Source organism: Myotis daubentonii, chromosome 6 (genome assembly GCF_963259705.1).
Source record: "Myotis daubentonii chromosome 6, mMyoDau2.1, whole genome shotgun sequence".
In the NCBI taxonomy this organism is placed as follows: domain Eukaryota; kingdom Metazoa; phylum Chordata; class Mammalia; order Chiroptera; family Vespertilionidae; genus Myotis; species Myotis daubentonii.
Window position 1 is genome coordinate 40325444 of NC_081845.1, and position 18741 is coordinate 40344184.

At 40.0% G+C, this 18741-nt stretch overlaps 1 protein-coding gene across 1 annotated transcript in view; it reads right to left on the minus strand.

Moving 5' to 3' along the window:
* The window catches only part of CRYBG1 (crystallin beta-gamma domain containing 1), a 185380-nt gene that overhangs the window by 106036 nt on the left and 60603 nt on the right, over window positions 1–18741 (minus strand). The window contains exon 2 of the mRNA XM_059700811.1: window positions 1299–1437. Coding sequence (XP_059556794.1) covers window positions 1299–1437 — 139 coding nt within the window. The remainder of the gene's footprint in view (window positions 1–1298; window positions 1438–18741) is intronic.

Sequence of the window (18741 nt, forward strand, 5' to 3'; positions counted from 1 at the left end):
GGAGAGTAAGCCAGGGTTAAGGGACTATGTCTAGATGGGATATCAGTACCGTGAAAAAAAAATACAGCCATAGACTACAAACTAAGGGAAAGGGCACCGCAGACCCCTCATTGCCATCCCTCTCAGGGAATTTAGTTTGGCCCCAACTCTAAATGCTGCCATCAGTTGTTGCCTGGACTTCAGTAAATATTATAGGATAGTTAATGGCATGTTACTCACAGAATTATTTTTATTTTAAGTTATTAAAGGAAAATGTGGAAAACAACTTGAAACTCTACCTGGGGCCAATAACTACATTTATCAGGTGTTTTTCTAGTTACAAACTATTTCTTAAATAGAAGGAAATACAAAATGCAAAACCAATTTGACAGTAAGTATAAACTACAGTACGCCAGGTTAATTTTTTTAATTTAATTTTTTATTTTTAACATTTTATAAAATTTAATTTTATAAAAAATTATTTCTGGTTCTCTGATTGATATTACACTATTTTGAGTTAGGAAGCATTCTCTGTTGAATTTTACCTACACAATTTGGCATGTTCTAATATAAAATATGAGCTAATAATCTCATCATGTCCATTTTTCTTACTATTTTTCATCAGCTTGGGGAGAACGCTTCTTTTAAATCAATATAATTAAGTCAGAACTTGCTATGCAAACATCTAGATATTAAGAAGTAAAATACTGTCCTGGACAGTATAGTTCTGTGGTTTAGAGTGTCAGTTCTTGCACTAAAGGGTCATGGGTTTGATTCCCAGTCAAGGGTACATACCTGGGTTGCAGGTCTGATTCCCAGCCCCAGTTGGGACATGTGCAGGAGCAACCAATCAAGGTGTCTCTCTCACATCAATGTTTCTCTCTCTCTCTCTCTCTCTCTCTCTCTCTCTCTCTCTCTCTCTCTCCCCCCCCCCCCTTCCACTTCCACTCTCTAAAAAAATCAATCAGAAAAATATCTTCGGGTGAGGATTAACAACAACAAAAGGAAAAAATAACACTGATATAACCATAACTCTAAATGCCTTACAATAGGAAGTAGTAAAAATGCTTTTCATGGGAAAGAACCACTAATTCCAATGATTAATGTCATCCTACTTTGTATAGCTTCTAATTAAAGCACAGCCTAAATAAAAGGAAAAAGGCAGGCAAAGGTGACCGTGACAATGAGGAAGAACACCTGCAGGCAGCAAAGAGCAAAGATTCAAACTCATCCCTTCAGATGCCTTATTTATTATCATGGTGCTTTGATATGATATATTTTCACCACTCTTTTTAAGAATGTTGGAAATGAAGTCTTACCTTTTTAAGCGATCCGGACTCTGCAGGTGGAGGACCAGGCACCTCACTGGTGGAGTGAAAGAACTGGGATTCCCCACCGTGTGATGTGAACTCATGGTGTTCTTGAGCCACCTGTCCTTCATCCACTATGTCCAAAGCTCTGTGAAGAGTGGAGACACAGTTATGTCAACAACCCATCAAGAATGCTGGAAACTCAAGGAACCCAAAGACATATTTCTTCGTGTATACAGCAGACCCTTGAACAACACAGTCTAAACTTATATGCAGATTTTTTTCAATATGGTTGGCCCTCCATACCCATGGGTTTTGCATCCATGGATTCAACCAACCACCGGTCAAAAATAGTAATTTCGATCAGCACCTGGGAGTCTGTGGACGTGGAGTGCCAACTGTATGCAATTCTATGTCACGTTATATAAGGAACTTAAGTATCTATGGATTCTGATATCCAAGGGGGTCTGGAACCAATGCCCCAGGGATACTGTGGGCCAACTGTAGTTAAGTTTTCGGGGAGTCAAAAGTTATATGTGAATTTTCAACTGCACGGAGGCCAGTCCCCCTAATCCCTACATTGTTTAAGGGTCAAATGAATTTCCAATCAGTCTAAATAAGGAATCAGTCTTCAAAACCTACATAGGATTGTAGATAATTTGGTTCTCTCACAACACATTTATAAACAAACTTTGATGACTTCTCCAAGTGGCTAACAGAATTCTTTTTTTTTTAATTTGATTTTTTAAAACAGAATTATTTTTTAAATCCATTGCAAAAACAAATTAGAGATAAGTAGGTAAATAGTAAGATAGCTAGACAGAGTTTGACATGAAAGCAATCCAATTTCATTTTATGATTTCTTGGTTGTTCTGTCATTGATCTTAAGAAAAAAAATTTCTAAGTTTCCTGAACATTGAAAATAAAGTGAGAACTAGGGAGGGATCTAGGCTATGCCAAGAAAAGGGAACTGTTCCCAGAATTATAATTTGTATTACACTTTAAAAAAATGAAAACCAATCAAGGCAGCAAGAGTGTTCTAGCACTCTCTGGTACTTACTTACCCCAAACCCATTTCCTTTCCCCCAACCCCCAGCTTGTCTCCACACCCCCACATTTTCTTCGCTGATAACCCTGATTTTGTTTAGCTATCCACCCTCCAAGTGTCTCAGAGGAAGCTGCTTTTGTCCACAGTCAACCATGATCAGTCTAATCCTGGTGTCCCCTTCCCCTCACCAGCAATTGATTTAGACATATGCCAGAACATATCTCTCTTGCTGATATTGTCACATTGATTTAGGTCTCCCTGACTCTCTAAAGTGTTTGTACTCTGTGCTACTTATCTGGGCAATTTTGGCCAATGAGATGGGAGGAAGTCTACGGAAGGAACCAGTGGAAGGTCTTTCTCTAAAAAGGACACAGAAAAAAATATTCTTCCCTGCAGGCCAGGGTCACACCAGCAAGCGATGAATGTGACCGCCATCTTGGGACCATGGGTATTATGTTAAGGAGAACAGATAGAGGAGAAAGCAGGGCAGAAATATGAGAGCAACTTGAGTCTTCAACTATATTGTTGAGCATCTGAATGAACCAATCCCAGACCTGCCCTAGCTCTGAAGTGCTCGTCATGTTACATAATAAATGTCCTATTCATTAAGTCATTTTGAGTTGGATGTTCTCTATAATTGAGCATCCTAACTGATACAGGGTTGACATATTTCTTAAGTGTGTAATTAAGGCTGGGGATAAAGATACTGGTGCAAGATATGGACTTGGAATAAAGAATGCTAATGAAGTGGAAAAAGAACTAAAAATCAAGGTTTTAATATTTCACAGAAGATATAGAAGCTTTTGTGGAATTTCTACAATATGCCAATGATAAAAAGATAATTAGGATAGAGTACTAACACTTTAGAGGGGCAGGGAGACATACATAAATCAACAGGGTAATGTCAGCTAGAGAGGTATGTTTGGGCATAATTTAGAGACCTCAATCGTGTACATCTTCATTTTGGAAAACATTCTCTGTATTATAGAAAATGTGAAGCTATATTAGTGGCAACAATTTCTTTTTGTCTTCCTCCAGTTACCATAAAAGTAATATTTGTATGAACATATATCAGTCAGTATCAAAGGGAACTGAAATAAAAAATAACTTCTTTAGGCTTGGCCGATGTGGCTCAGTGATTGAGCATTGACCTATGAACCAGGAGGTCATAGTTCAATTCCCGGTAAGGGAATATGCCCAGATTTTGGGCTTGATCCCCAGTGGAGGGCATGCAGGTGGCAGCCAATCAATGATTCTCTCTCATCATTGATGTTTCTATCTCTCTCTCTCCCTCTCTCTTCCTCTCTGAAATCAATAAAAATATATTTTTTAAAAAAGAGGAAAATCTATTTTTACTTTAGTAATTGTTCCAGTGACCCTAAACCACAGTGCTCACCTGTCCTTCTGCTCACAAATAAGCCAAGAGGAGAAGCTAGCAAGAGAAAAACCACTAGGACTTGAAAACTTATTCCAACCACTGCAGTCTTATAAATTGTAAAAGTAAACCAGAAATTCATAAGAAATCTGTCACTTTTAATATTTTTTAAATTTATTAATTTTCCATTGAATTTATTAGGGTGACATTGGTTAATAAAATTATATATTTTTCAGGGGTATAATTCTGTAATACATCATATGTATATTGTATTGTGTGTTCATCACCCCAAGTCAAGTTTCCTTCCATCACCATTTATCTCTCCTTTACCCTCTCCTTCCTCCCCCTACCCCGCCCCCCGCCGGCCCCCTGCTGGCCCTCTGGTAATCACCATACTATAGTCCGTCTATGAATTGTTGTTTTGTTGTTGTTATTTTTATTTAATCCCTCCCCCTATTTCAAACAACTTCCTCGTCCCCCTCCCCTCTGACAGCTGTTAATCTGTTCTCCAAATCTGTGAATCTGTTCCTAGTTTGTTCATCATTTTATTTTGTTCATTAGATTCCACATATAAGTAAAATCATATGGTACTTGTCTTTCTCTGACTGGCTTATTTCACTCAGCATAATATCTGCAGGTCTGTCCATGCTGTCGGAAAAAGTAAGGTTTCCTTCCTTTTCATGGCTGGGTAGTATTCCATTGTATAAATGGACCATAGCTTTTTCATCCACTTATCTACTGATGGGCACTTCAGCTGCTGTAATATTTTCTCTTTCTGGAGAAAAATATATGTGCCCATTGAATGAAGCGAGAGAGGGCAGAGACAAACACACACTATGAGTGCGTCCTAAGTTTTATATTGTTGGAGATGGGCACACAAATGGAGTTCATCTTCCTGCTAGGTACTTATATACTGTGTGATTAAAAGCTGGCAAAAGTATACTTTCTTCATATTTTGCTTGTGATCCAATCCCTGCCTACAGTATAGGATCCTTTTGCCTGCAAGTAACATAAAGTCCAACTCACAGAAGCCTAATTAAAAATGAAATTGAGCCCTAGTCAGTTTGTCTCAGTGGATAGAGTGCCAGCCTGTGGACTGAAGGGTCCTGTGTTCAATTCCAGTCAAGGGCACATACCCAGGTCGCAGGCTCGGTTCCCAGTAGGGGGCATGCAGGAGGCAGCCGGTCAGTGGTTCTCTCTCATCATTGGTGCTTCTGTCTCTCGCTCCCTCTCCCTTCCTCTCGGAAATCAATAAAAATATATTTTTAAAAAAGTTATGGCCACATATAAAACAAGAGGGGTGCACGAAGTTGGTTTAATCAGTTTGTTCAGTTGCTGCTGAAGTCAGTGACTGTTACACTTCTGGTCATCACATATAAATGTGATAATTCCAGACGATGAAAAGATGATCTCCTCCCGTCTCTCTCTCTTAGCAGTGAGGCAGTCTTCCCCGGAAGCCACCTCGCTGACTTCTCTTTATGTTTATTCCTGGACCAAACCAATCACTGGACCTACTCCCAGGAGGCTGGAACCCTGAAGACATCACTGTGCAGAGTGAGCACCTAAAAAACTGGGTTCTATTAGGAACAAAGGAGTAGGGGAGGGAGTGGAAATGAATGCTGGTGTGTTATGTCACCTCCCTAACTTCGTCTTGAAACATGTTGGTAGAGGGAGAGTCAATTCCTCTCATGATTGAGTTTGAGTTATCAAAGCAGAAACTTCCATGACTTTAGCCTCAGAGCATGTTGAATCCAGGAAGCCTGCAGCCCTTCTGATTTGGGGGATAAACTAACAAGACAGCATGCTATCTAAAGTCAGTTCTCTATGCTTGGGTAGGTTTTGTTACTCAACCACCAGAAAAAGGGGAGGACTATTACAGATAGTCCAGGGAAGGGCCTTGCTTCACCCACAATTCTGAAACAGGAAATGCTGAGTGTTGTGGTGCAGCCAATTACCTCTGACCTCCCTTGGGGGAAGGAGGAGGAGGAGGAAGTGTTTGCTGACGTCCTTTTCCTCCTGACCCAGATGCAGGCAGTGTAGCTGCGCACCTAGTCAACAGGTGCCATTTTTGCAAAGTCGGCTCCAGGAGTCGGTTGGGAGGGCAAGAAAGTCCACGGGAGGGCTGAGCGGGCTTCTCACCGGCAAAGCTCAGCCTCAGGGCAGCTTCTCCCCCACCCCCAGATGCGCAGGCCAGCCAGGAGCATTTTCTAGCTCCTCTCTAGTGTCAGACACCGAACTTCTACTCACTGCAAACTTGTTGCACAAGTCTGTCTACGGAAGCACAATCTTCACAAAACATTACTCAGAATTAATAGACCTAGAATCATGCTGAGTTAACATTTAAAAATAATACCTAGCATTCATTCTTTCAGAAGGCCTCTGTAGATCTACTAGATGCCTACATTGAAGTACACAGGGGAGAGCAAACCCACTCTGCCCTCAAGGACACTAAGGTCTTGTAGATATAAAGGCCCAACGAGTGGGCAGCAATATCTTCATCCTGAATAATAGTTTCCTATGGAGGGAGACATAGATAAGTCTCCCTTGCCTAAAAACCAACCTTCATAAGTGTTTGCAAAAGGACAGGCCAATTGGAAAGTTTGTCTTTTCCAAAGAGTAAATTTTAGTTGAACTCCCAATGAGTAGGCTATAGGTGGTCCTAAGAAAGGCTAAGCTTGATTACCAGGTGAGAAATTTAAGATTTGTGAATGGAAGTACAGTTTCTTTTGTGAATAGTCACTACTGGTCTTTTATTAAGAACAACACCTCTTGGGGGGGGGGAAAAAAAGACAAAATAAAATCTCCTGAACGCTGCATACTGGTCTGGAGTTTTAGCAGAGGATAACTTATTAATTTGCTAATTATAACCTGTACTTTCCTTTTTCTGGTGTTTTTGTTGTTTGTTTGTTGTTGTTTTTTTTTGGGGGGGGGGGTGTTTGTTTTTTTGTTAGCACAGATAGTATGCTGCCAAAAGTGAGGGAGTTCCAGTTAAGTACTTTCTTTTCCTCAGGCTCAGACATAAGCAGGGTATTGCCTGCTCATTTTGCTAAGCTCTGCTTCCTTTTTATTTGGCTTGCTTCTAAAATCCAGATCACCCTTCTCCCTGGAGATTAAGTGGGTAGAAAATTAATAATGGCAAGATTGTGTACCCTTTCCTACGTTAAAAAGAGCCACATGGCTATTTTCAGACAAATCCACGCTTTGTGGGGCTTGAAGCTTATGTAATTTGGGTGGCCCTCTTTAAGAAAAAGAAAACAAAATATCATGCTTTTTCAGAATTTATAGCACTAGGGCCTTGGGAGTGGCCCTCGAAGCTTAAGCTTCATTTGCTTCCTATAAACCCACCCCCGGTTTCCTCTGTCTGTCCCCTCAGGGTGTCCCTCCAGCATTTCTATGTGTGTAGCCCAAAGATACAGCCAGTTAGGTGAGTGAGTGTCTTTATCTAATGATTCTTGTTTCAGAGATAATGTTCTTGTAAGATAATAAAATGTGACACCAAAGTCCGTTTAGGGTTAACTATAGGGTATAAATCGAGGCTGTACTGCCACCTATTGTCAACTCAAAGAATTATTTGTGTGTTCTAATCATTGGAGCTGTGATTTGAAAGTTACCAAAGGTGTCTTCATCTGCACTGAATTATTTACTCAAGAGAGCTTAAAACACCGGATATTAAAGCCACTCTTCTGAATTAAGGCAATGGTTGTAAGGCTACCTAAGTTTCCTGTCCACAAAGAAGGGAGAAAATGTAATTCACTAAAAACGCAGCCCTGGTAGTATGTGTAGTATTCCTTTGCTGCAACTACTAGACCGGTAGAGAGTCACCATTTACTGAGCAACTTCTATCCTGCTAACGTTGGACCCTGTATCAAATTGCGGACATGCACCATTAGATGAATCCAGACCTGGAAAGGCCCCTAGTGATTACCTGGTGCAGATCTGAAGACACGTTGGCTCTGAAAAACCATGAGACTGACAGAGCTGATGGCCAGCTGGTTCCCCACGTGCATGGAATGGGAAGCCAGGCATCTATGCCCAGACTCACGGAGAGGCATACAATGACAGTGTGACAATAGAGCCCTGTAAGTCTGTTCTGTCTCCAGAAACATACACATACACACACTAACACAAATGTATGTCCCTTGAAAATCAAGCTTTCCCAATTTATAGAATTTTTTTCAGAAGCAATGTTGTATTCACATTTATATTTTTCTTGGCTGAATGAGAGAGAAAATATGGCAATGGTATACAGAATTCAGAGTCCTACCAGCCTGGCCATTAGCTATGCATTCTTGGGCTAATTACTTAACTTCTCTGAGCCTCACTTTCCTCACCTGCAAAATGGGGATTATAATCAGATTGTGTGAGAATTTAATTAGGTTACACTCATAAAACACACTGGCACATACTAGGTGCTCAATAAGTATCAGCTATTTTAACTATGTATATGGATGCCAGCTGACATTTCTTGGATAATAACTTACTAGATATAAGTTGTTTGATGAGCGAACTCATCAGGTTCAACTATGAAGTGATACGGAAATGAGAATGCCTGAGTTGTAAGATATCTTAGAGATAACCTAGTGACCCAGCCATCTAATCCTATATAATAAAACCCTAATATGCAAATCGACCAATCAGAGGAACGCCCAGTCACTATGATGCACACTCACCACCAGGGTACAGTTGCTCAACATAGGAGCTGCCCCCTGGTGGTTAGTGCACTCCCACAGGGGGAGTGCTGTTCAGCCAGAAGCCAGGCTCACAGATGGTGGCTGGCCAGCGGAGCAGCATTGGCGGGAGCCTCTCCTGCCTCCAGGCAGCACTAAGGACCCTTCAGGGGAGTCCACCAAGGGGTCCTGGACTGCGAGAGGGCACAGGCCCGGCTGAGAGACTTCCCCCTCCCCCCACCCCTCACCCCCAATGCACGAATGTCGTGCACTGGGCCTCTAGTTTTGCAGATAAGCTTATTGAGGCCCAGGAAATTCATCATTCAAAGTCACAGGGCTAATTAATGGCAGAGTAGGAGGTAGAAAACCTGATTCCCAGTTAAGAGACTCATTTCAAATTCTCTGCAGATGAGTTTCATAATTAGAAAATCCCCAGTTCGGTGGAGAAATAAATAAAATTCTCTATGCTCATTCAAGTTTTAAAAATCCAAAACATCTTTATAATTTTATCTATATAAGGAATACTTATGTCATTAATACAGGCAGTATTTAGTGGCAGCAAATGGTAACAGTTTCTAATGCAGAAACTCTGCCATCTAGTGGTTGCACAAGAGCATCGATCCTTTTCAGTACAGTAATGGTTTTGTAAAAAGTAACACTGATGCCATTGGCCTCTACTCCTGATTGCCTCCATCGTCCTGTGCCTCTTGATTTTTTTTTTTTTAAGTAAAAAAGATAGTTACTGTCATGCACTGTCAAGTAGACTGGCAGACACCACTAACGAATGGTAAAAATTCTATGGATCATTATTTCCATAAAAATAAACTATTTTTCAGCTACCATTTTGAAATGGAATATAAATCCAGCTAAAAATGACCCAAAAATACAGTGTCCGCCAAACCCCAGTGCAGTGTGTGTCTCTAACCTCGATGCTTTAAGTAGCGGCTTAAAGGCTGGAGCCATCTCCCGATGTGCTGTGTGGGGCAGAAATATCCAAGTTCCCCTCGTATCCTCCCACTGAAACACAGATCGTCTCCCCAACAAAGGCTATGGATCTTTGCCATAATAATTCCATTTTGTGAAATCTAGGCTTTGAGTGCTACAGAGTCTGTGAAATTTAACCAAGTTCTCTCAGGATGAAAAATGTGTAGATTTCGGTTGTCAATCACTCCACGTGTCCAGCAAGCCATGAAGCCCACCCAGAACCAGGCTGGGCTCCACAAAGTTTGGCTTTATTAGTGCTGGTCCCAGAGGAAGGGAGGATCTCATTCTGGACAAGAGAAAAGGGAACTGAGCAAAACGACTTGAGGAATCATTGCCCCAGCCCCCCAGGAGAATCGGGGAACTGAGGTCTGTGACTCAAGGACGGGCCCAGGTGTAGCAGGAGTCTCGTGTTTCATGCATGATTGCACACGCTCTCACTCACAGGAGCTTAAGATCATGGCATTTAAAAAAAAAGTCTCTTTATAACATTCAAGTTGGACAAGTTTAGATTTCAGTTGTCAAAATATAAAAGAAGTTTTCTTGATTGCTGGTGCTTTCCTTTTAAGGCTACTCAAATTCCCATCATCTAATGGCAGAGAAGAGAGACTGTAGCTTTTCTTTTGGTGGCATATATAATCCCCAAAGAAAAACTGTCTATTATCTTGCTTAGCTCATAAATAACACATTAATAATGCAGGAGAGAGTGTTTTAAATTGCTATCATTTGCAACAACAACAAAAACCACAAAGCTGGGGTGATTAGTGGTATATTATATAGAGTTTTCCAGCTATTCTCTGCTGTCCAGTCTCCCCTGCATCCTCCAGACCATTCTAACGGTACCTTCCTCCTGTACTCTCCTGTTTGAAAACCATGAGACGTTCAGCACTGCCTTCAGAACAGAGTCCTAATTCACAGCCTCATACTGAGGCTCCTCCACCTTCTGAACCCAGTCTACCTTTGTCAATCATCACCCGCTTCTGCACACTGTCTTACAGGCAGGTTTGCTCTATGTCAGCTTTATTACAATCAGTGATGGCTCTTTCTCTCGTCTCAGAGAGTAAGGTCCTTACGGGCTCATGTGTATGGTTCCCTCTGCTTCAGCGTGTAACCACATCTGTCACATCACAGATGTTCAGGAGGGGTTTACTGGGTGAGTGAGTACAAAGCTCCTTCTGCAGAGATGGGCTGACTCATGACTACAGCAGCTGCTGGCAGGCGTGTTGCTGTTTATGACTAGCAAATAATGTCAATGTAAAGCTTTGGTTCAAAAGCACCTCTTCCTAATCAGGATCATTGCTTGCTCGGCTGGCCTGTCTGTTGTTATTTTCTAGACGTCTATGGTGATGCCACACACTTTGAAGCTGACTTTATGGCAGCTTTAATATCCATCACCTGCTTCCCTTGTTTACCTCTGCCCACCTTAGCACACTTGACCAAAGACGACTGTGGTGCCAACAGCAATTAGTAAAAGTCTATGAGACTCTGGGGTCCCTGAGAACCTGCCACCAAACTTGTCTGCCTTAGTTAGTCCTCCCAGGCACACAAAGTTTTATCTTCCTCATCCCTGAGTTTTGATCATACTTGCATTGCTATAAGTATTATTACTTCATAGCATTTCTTGATGCAATAAAGCTTCAAGAGAAATTGTGTAATTGTTCCTTGTATCAAAAAATGTTAACATTTATTGTATTTGCTGAACTCACAAATACCTATTTTTCTTACAAATCAGATATTCTCAATTTCTCAGAACTTTAATTCAGGGGTTTAAAGGCTCTACTCAATGTATTCTTACCCTATGGTGGTCTGTAAATCCTTTAACCCTAGAAGTGAGAAGTGAGTCTTTAAACATTACTTGTCAGAGTTCCAAAACATTACCACACATAATATATGGTCCTAATAGTAAATGCCCTTTGATGACCATGTAAAACTAGAGAAATTATTTTAAAATATGAGAGTGAGTCTCTATCTTTTTTTCACCATCCTATATAATAAAACCCTAATATGCAAATCGACCCAACAGCAAAACGACCAATCGCTATGACACTGACCACCGGGGGCAGATGCTCAACGCAGAAGCTGCCCCCTGGTGGTCAGTGTGCTCCCACAGGGGGAGCGCTGCTCAGCCAGAAGCCAGGCTCATGGCTGGTGAGCACAGCGGCAGTGGCAGGAGCCACCGGGGCAGGGCTAAGGACCCCTCAGGGGATGTCCGCCTGGCAAGAGGGGGCGGGGGACTACCCTATTTTCTAAGCTGGCAGGCGGACATCCCCGGAGGGGTCCTGGAGTGCGAGATGGTGCAGGCCAGGCTGAGGGACCCTTCCCCGCCCCCCAGTGCATGAATGTCATGCACCCGGCCTCTAGTTTAAAGATAAGCCTTATGGGGGTTAGTTTTCATAGTAATTTTCTTAACTGTCCATTTCATCATGTTTGACTTGCTCAATTTCCAAATACCTGGCAGTGGTCAATGATTAACGTAAAATGCTCAGTAATTAGTACATAATTGCCTGAATCACATCTGCACCAGGTGGGTAAATTCCACCTGCATCAGGCAGGTGGGTAAATTCCACAAGAGACCAGAGTTGCTTAAGGGCCTCCTAGATACACCCTTTTGTAGTGACTAGAATTATCATTTGCTTAATGAATGAATTCAATTACTATCTTTAATTGGTGCTAATGCTACAAAAGAAAACTCTAATTAAAAAATCATTTTTAACAAGCAGTAATAATGCAAAACATATTATGGAATACAGATTTTCTGACAAAAGATAATGAAGAAATTATGAAGTCGAATCTGAGAACAGAATTATATTTATCATCTCAGCTCTTATCAACTGAAATCCTCTAACTGTGTGAGGCAAGAAGAGATGATCACTATGTCCCTACTCCCCATCTAACTTAATAAAGTTGTCCTAACAGATGTCAGTAACAAGCTCTAAAGGTCAGTTTCAAATCCCTCACCCTGGGGAGGACGGTGCTTTAACCCCACTCTCTCCTCTCCAAACTCAGCCTTTCAGTTGTGGTGAGGGAGATTTGTTTGTCCTTCCCTTATGTACACATGCTCCATTATTTATACATCTTTGCTTGGGTTTCCAATTCATTCTTTCTCCTTTCCTCTTTGTAGTCTTTGGCTATCAAATTCCATTCTCTAATTTCAAAATTCACTCCCTTGGGGACTTCACTGATTACAATGACTCTTGTGTTTCCTTACCCCTTAGCGATTCAGTTTATACTAAAGGAAATCCCAGCTTATAACAGAACCATGTTACAAAACTTCTTTTTAAGGTAAACAAACAAAACAAAACAAAGAAAAAGAATGCCAATATGACTCACAGAATTGTTTCAATATTGGTTTAAAAAAAACACATGAAAGCAGTAAAATAGCCTCAGAAATAGTATTTCTTTTTCTCAAGTACAGATTCTTCTAGTTTTGTAATAAGAATTATTGAGAAGCCCGGCAAGTGTGGCTCAGTGGTTGAGCATCAACCTATGAACCAGGAGATCATGGTTTGATTCCTGGTCAGGGCACATGCCCAGGTTGTGGGCTCAATCCCCAGTGTGGGGCATGCAGGATGTTTCTATCTCTCCCTCTCCCTTCCTCTCTGAAATCAATTTTTAAAAAAAGAATTATTGAAAAAGAGAAGATTCAATTAGAAAGAGATGATGGTTAGAGAATTTTTCAGAGATTATAAAGTGCCTTTACAGGGCTTTTGTTGTTACCATATCTAGATTATTATTATTTCTAATTTCATCTCAAAATGCGGTTTTCCCTTTCCGTCATACAAATGTATCACTATCTGTGCCCTTGGGCTGTCCACCATCAACTGGGTGATCATAAATTACTGTGCCGTGAAAGGAGACACAAAGAATGGAAAGAAAAGGAAGGGAAGGGAGGGAGTGTTTCCTTGGCCAGACCAGAAAGAAAGAGGAGAGGAAAGTATTTAAATAAGGTGGGATGTGCTTAGGAGGAGAGAAAATTCCCACATGGGAAATCATGTAGCTGAGGAAGGAGAGTGGAGGCAGCGGGAAAGAGGCAGCTTGTGCACAGTTCTCCAGGGAAAACTACAGCCCCACAGTTCCCCAAGCTGAGGACTGAGGCACGAGGCTCAGGACAGGCCTTCCTGCCCAACAGCTCGTTTTTACCTAAAGGACCGAAGTACGTACAAAAATCAGGTGAGTGACAATAACTGGTCTTGAACTTTTAGGTTGAACATATGAAGGACCATTTTTCTAAGTCAAAACCAGTTAAATACTGCTATTTCTTATGGTTTAACCTAGTATTAATCACTAAGGGTTCACAGTAGGTTTTCTGTGAATATATATCATGTCTCAATTCAGTTGCAGGCTTTGGAGGAATTATCACCTTTTATCCCTATAACCCGAACTCCGTAGGTATAAAATAAATCCTTCTTTTTGGTCGGGGATGATATAAAACAAGTCTTTTCTTGTGGCGCTGACTGATTGAGAATCCAGGCTGTTAGCACTGAGAGCTGAATCACAAAACCACAAGGCACTCTGTCCCAAGAAAATATTTATTTTGTTTAACAAGATTTTAAATTAGGGAGTGTTATCTCATTGGGTAGGATGAGGACTTGTGAGTCAACAGCTTGTGTACACAGATCTTTCTTTTTGTATTCAAGGTGAAGGTGGGACTTTTATAATGTTTGACTATGAAAGGCAGGCACAAGCTAACAGAAGGAAAGAATGACTGTATTCACTTTTTTTCACTCAAAATATCTTTATACTGCTTTTGTAATTAAAAAATGTTTTATTTCATTTTTAATATATTTTATTGATTTTTCACAGAGAGAAAGGGAGAGGGATAGAGAGTTAGAAACATCGATGAGAGAGGAACATCGATCAGCTGCCTCCTGCACACCTCCTACTGGGGATGTGCCTGCAACCAAGGTACATGCCCTTGACCGGAATCGAACCTGGGACCTTTCAGTCCGCAGGCCGACGCTCTATTCACTGAGCCAAACCGGTTAGGGCTAAAAAATGTTTTAATATTGCCAATATTTCAAAAAGGAAATCAACTTGTTTTTTATAAACCAGATAATAAGACATATCAAAATGCTTCTAAAAAATGAGCAATTCATAGCCTTGCTGACATGGCTCAGTGGTTGAGCATCAACCTAAGAACCAGGAAATCATGGCTTGATTCCTGGGTGGTAGGCTTGATCCCCAGTGTGGGGCTTGCAGGAGGCAGCCAATCAATAATTCTCATCATTGATGTTTCTCTCTCTCACCCTCTCCCTTCCTCTTTGAAATCAATAAATATTTTTTTAAAAGAGCAATTCATAAAATCAAAGAGTAGAATCTAACAAAGTTATTAAAATGTTTTACTTGTTATATTGTTTAAAATGGAAGAAAATGACTATTGGCAGTTTCCCAGCTTCAGCAATTGCTTTTTACTAAAAAGAATTAAAATAATGTTATTAGCAAAATTAATTTCCCAATCTGTTATCTTTTCTTTCTTCCCTTTAAAATGATAGATCTTAGGGTTCCTTCTAATTAGGAAATAAAGTCTTTTTCTCTTGTTACCAAATTAAGCAGTTACAACTTGTCACTAGACTTCAAATATGAGAAAATCATATAATTGCAATTATTATTAATTTATAAAATATATTTTTGAAAACAGAAAAGATTTGTCATGAAGCCATTTGTCATGAATCATGCCAATAGATTACTCATTGAATCCTTTCACTTCCCCATCAAATAGTTTGTTATTGAGAGAAAAGGAAGATATTGATTAACCTAACTAAACACTTGGTTTCCCCACTTAAAATGCAAGCAAGTGACTCAGAAAGCAAAACACATATAAATTTACTATTTGTCTGTTATAGGACCAGCCATAGGCAAAGGGGTGGAGTCTGACATTGACCCCTTCCCCCCTCCCCCCCCCCCCCCCCCGTTTCCCTTGGCTTTCTCTTCATTTTCTCCCTTTGCCTCCTCACTGCAGATCCCAGGATTTTCTTGTGGTTCCATATCAGAAAGATGATCTAATAAAAGTAAAAATATGGAAGCACTATTCACTTACTGTGTGTTCTGGGATAAATAGTGTACCTCCAAAATTCATACTCATCTGGAACCTCAGAAAGTGACCTTACTTGAAATTGGGTCTTTGCAGATGTCATTAGTTAAATTAAGCTGAAGTCATACTGGATTCAGTGGGGGCCTAATACGATGACAGGTGTCCTCATAAAGGGGGAAATGGACACAGACACACAGACACACACTGACGTGGAGGGAAGAACGCCATGTGATGCCGGAGGCAGAGATGGGAGCAATGCAGCTGCTGGCCAAGGAACACCAAGAGCTGCTTTCAACAACCAGAAGCCAGGAGGAAGAGGCAAGGATCTTCCTGGAGCCTTCAGAGGGAGGATGGCCCTGCCGAAACCTTGACTCAGACATCTAGCCTCCAGAACTGTGAGAGAATAAATTTCTGCTGCTTTAAGCCACCGAATGGGTGGTAATAAGGGCAGCCACGGGAAACAAAATCGCTGTGCTACTCTGCTGAAGTGAGTACATTTTTGAAAAAACTTCTAGGAGAGGGAAATGTTTAATGAAAGAGAAGAAATGACAGGTAAATCAGGCATCAATGCAAACTCAGAGGAGAAGAAATGTTTAGGGAAGTGGGCCTACTGAGTACCTTTCAAATGAAACTTGGCCTTCTCCCCAGAGATGCGGGCCTGGGCCGGTCTGAGTGGAGCATTTTACTAAGCCTTCTGGAGGGAAGAAAAAGAATGAAAAGAATGCGGCTCTTTGCCATCCAGGGCACTCCAAAGACACCCACAGTCCTGCGATGAAAAAGGCTGCCCCAGGTAAAAAGAAACACTGACATGAAACCAAGAACAACAGGAGTACTAAGAGGGAAACTGAGTTCAAGAGAACTGTATAGCTCAATACCAGCGGTTCTCAACCTGTGGGTCGCGACCCCTTTGGGGGTCGAACGACCCTTTCACAGGGGTCGCCTAAGACCATCGGAAAACACATATATAATTACATATTGTTTTTGTGATTAATCACTATGCTTTAATTATGTTCAATTAGTAACAATGAAAATACATCCTGTATATCAGATATTTACGTTAAGATTCATAACAGTAGCAAAATTAGTTATGAAGTAGCAACGAAAATAATTTTATGGTTGGGGGTCACCACAACATGAGGAACTGTATTAAAGGGTCACAGCATTAGGAAGGTTGAGAACCACTGCTCTATACCATGCATTCTTTTCAATCCAAACAAAGTTACCCTATACATCAAAATTAATTCCAGGTGGTTGAAAGAATTAAATGTAAAAACATCAAATCAAGAAGATTAGAAAACATAATATGTCATGTTGGAGATAATATAGGAGGCAAAACAACTTCCTAAGATTAAAAGCAATGAAAGAAATGAAAAAGAAAAAATACTAGTAATTTTACTAGGCAAAATTTTAAATTTCTCAGACTTTTTTTTAATGAAAATCAATACCAAGGCAAAAAATATTTTCAGCAAAAATATTCAACAGCCTGACTGGTTTGGCTCGGTGGATAGAGCGTCGGCCTGCAGACTGCAGGGTCCCAAGTTCGATTCTGGTCAAGGGCATGTACCTTGGTTGTGGGCACATCCCCAGTAGGGGGCGTGCAGGAGGCAGCTGATCGATGTTTCTCTCTCATAGATGTTTCTAACTTTCTATCCCTCTCTCTTCTTCTCTGTAAAAAATCACTAAAATATATTTTTTTAAAAATATCCAACAATTGGTGAAGAGTCATACTGGGTAAAGAAATCATACAAATATATAAGAAAAATATTAGCAAACCCAGGAAAATGGGCACAAATAAATAAATAAAAATTTTCAAAAGAAGAAAAAGTTAATGAAGATATTTTCCCAACCTCACTACTAATCAAAATATGCAAATTAAAGTAACAATAGATAAAATTTTAAAATTAATAATTTCAATGTTTTCACATACTGCTGGGAGATATCTTAATTGCTTAGCCTTTTAGTAAGTAATTTATTAGTAGTTATAATGAGACTTAAAAATGTTAATATACCTATACCCTGTGATTCTACTTCTAGGAAATGTTTATGGGAAATAATCAAAGAAGTATTCAAAGATTTACTTATAAAGATGGTTATGGCAGTATTATTTATGATTAAATTTGCAAACAGCTCAACCAATTCAGGTAATAATTAAGTAAATTATAGAATATCCATGTTATGGAATGCCATTTATCCTTTAAGTCATAGAGGTAAAGCCAGTGATATAATAACAAGTTAAAAAGTAGAATAAAAATTGTTTATCATATATGTTAAAATATTTAAGAACATAAGAAAATATGCTAAAAATCTTAACAGTGGTCACCTCTGGCTAATTGGATTATGAGTGATTTACATTCTCTCCTGTATTTTCCATAATTGTTATACATTCACTTATAATTAGAAAAACATTTAATTAAAAATTTTAAAACTCCTAATAGGCTCCTCGGGGAAATCTGGATTAGGGTTTTTAGTGGCAGTAGCAGAAGGTAAAACCCAGATGATGGAGCAGACCTTTTTACATAATCTAATACAATATTAATGCACAGATTTTACCTGCCAGTCTCAGATTCTTTTTCCCAATTCCTTAGGCCAATAATTCCCAACCCAGATTCTGGGACACCCCAGGTTATTGTTAATTATCTCATGAGAGTCACAGTTTTTTTTCTTGGATAGTTCCCAACACCATTTGTTTTTTAAATTTGTAAGAAAAAAAAAATACTTGCAGGGAACTTCACCCTGTTTAAGGCAATCAACATCTGTTTTGATGTTTGTCAGAGGATTAAAAAGTAATCATTGAAAAGTTATTTTGCAGAGGTGGCAGTTAGATTGAGATGGGAGACAGAAGAACAGAGAAGTTGACAAGAGAGTAATTTTTTGTTTCCTCTTATGCATAATTTCAAAATCATTTATTCTACTACAACAGAGGTCAGGGTGCAAATAACCAAAGGGTGTCCTGATTCCATTTATGATGTCATTTTTCAGTGCTCTGTGTCTTTTCGGTCCTCCTATAGCTTCTTTTTGTTATTTGCCCACATTTTATAGAACAAATCAGTAAATCTATAAAATGAAACTGGTAAGGATTTACAACTAAATCTTTTATCTTTCACAGTGATTCTGGATAGAACCTTCTGATTTAGTATTCTATAGTTTGTTTGTTTTTTTAGATCAGGATTGGCAAGCCATGGCCTATAGGCCAAATCTGGCCCACCACCTGTTTCTATAAAGTTCATTGGAATAATCGCACAGTAGCTGTAACACAAGAAGTGTCTGTGGCTGCCTCTGGGCTGCAATGGCAGAACTGAGCAGTTGTGACCCAGACTGGGTGGTTGACGGTGCCTAAGATATTTACTACC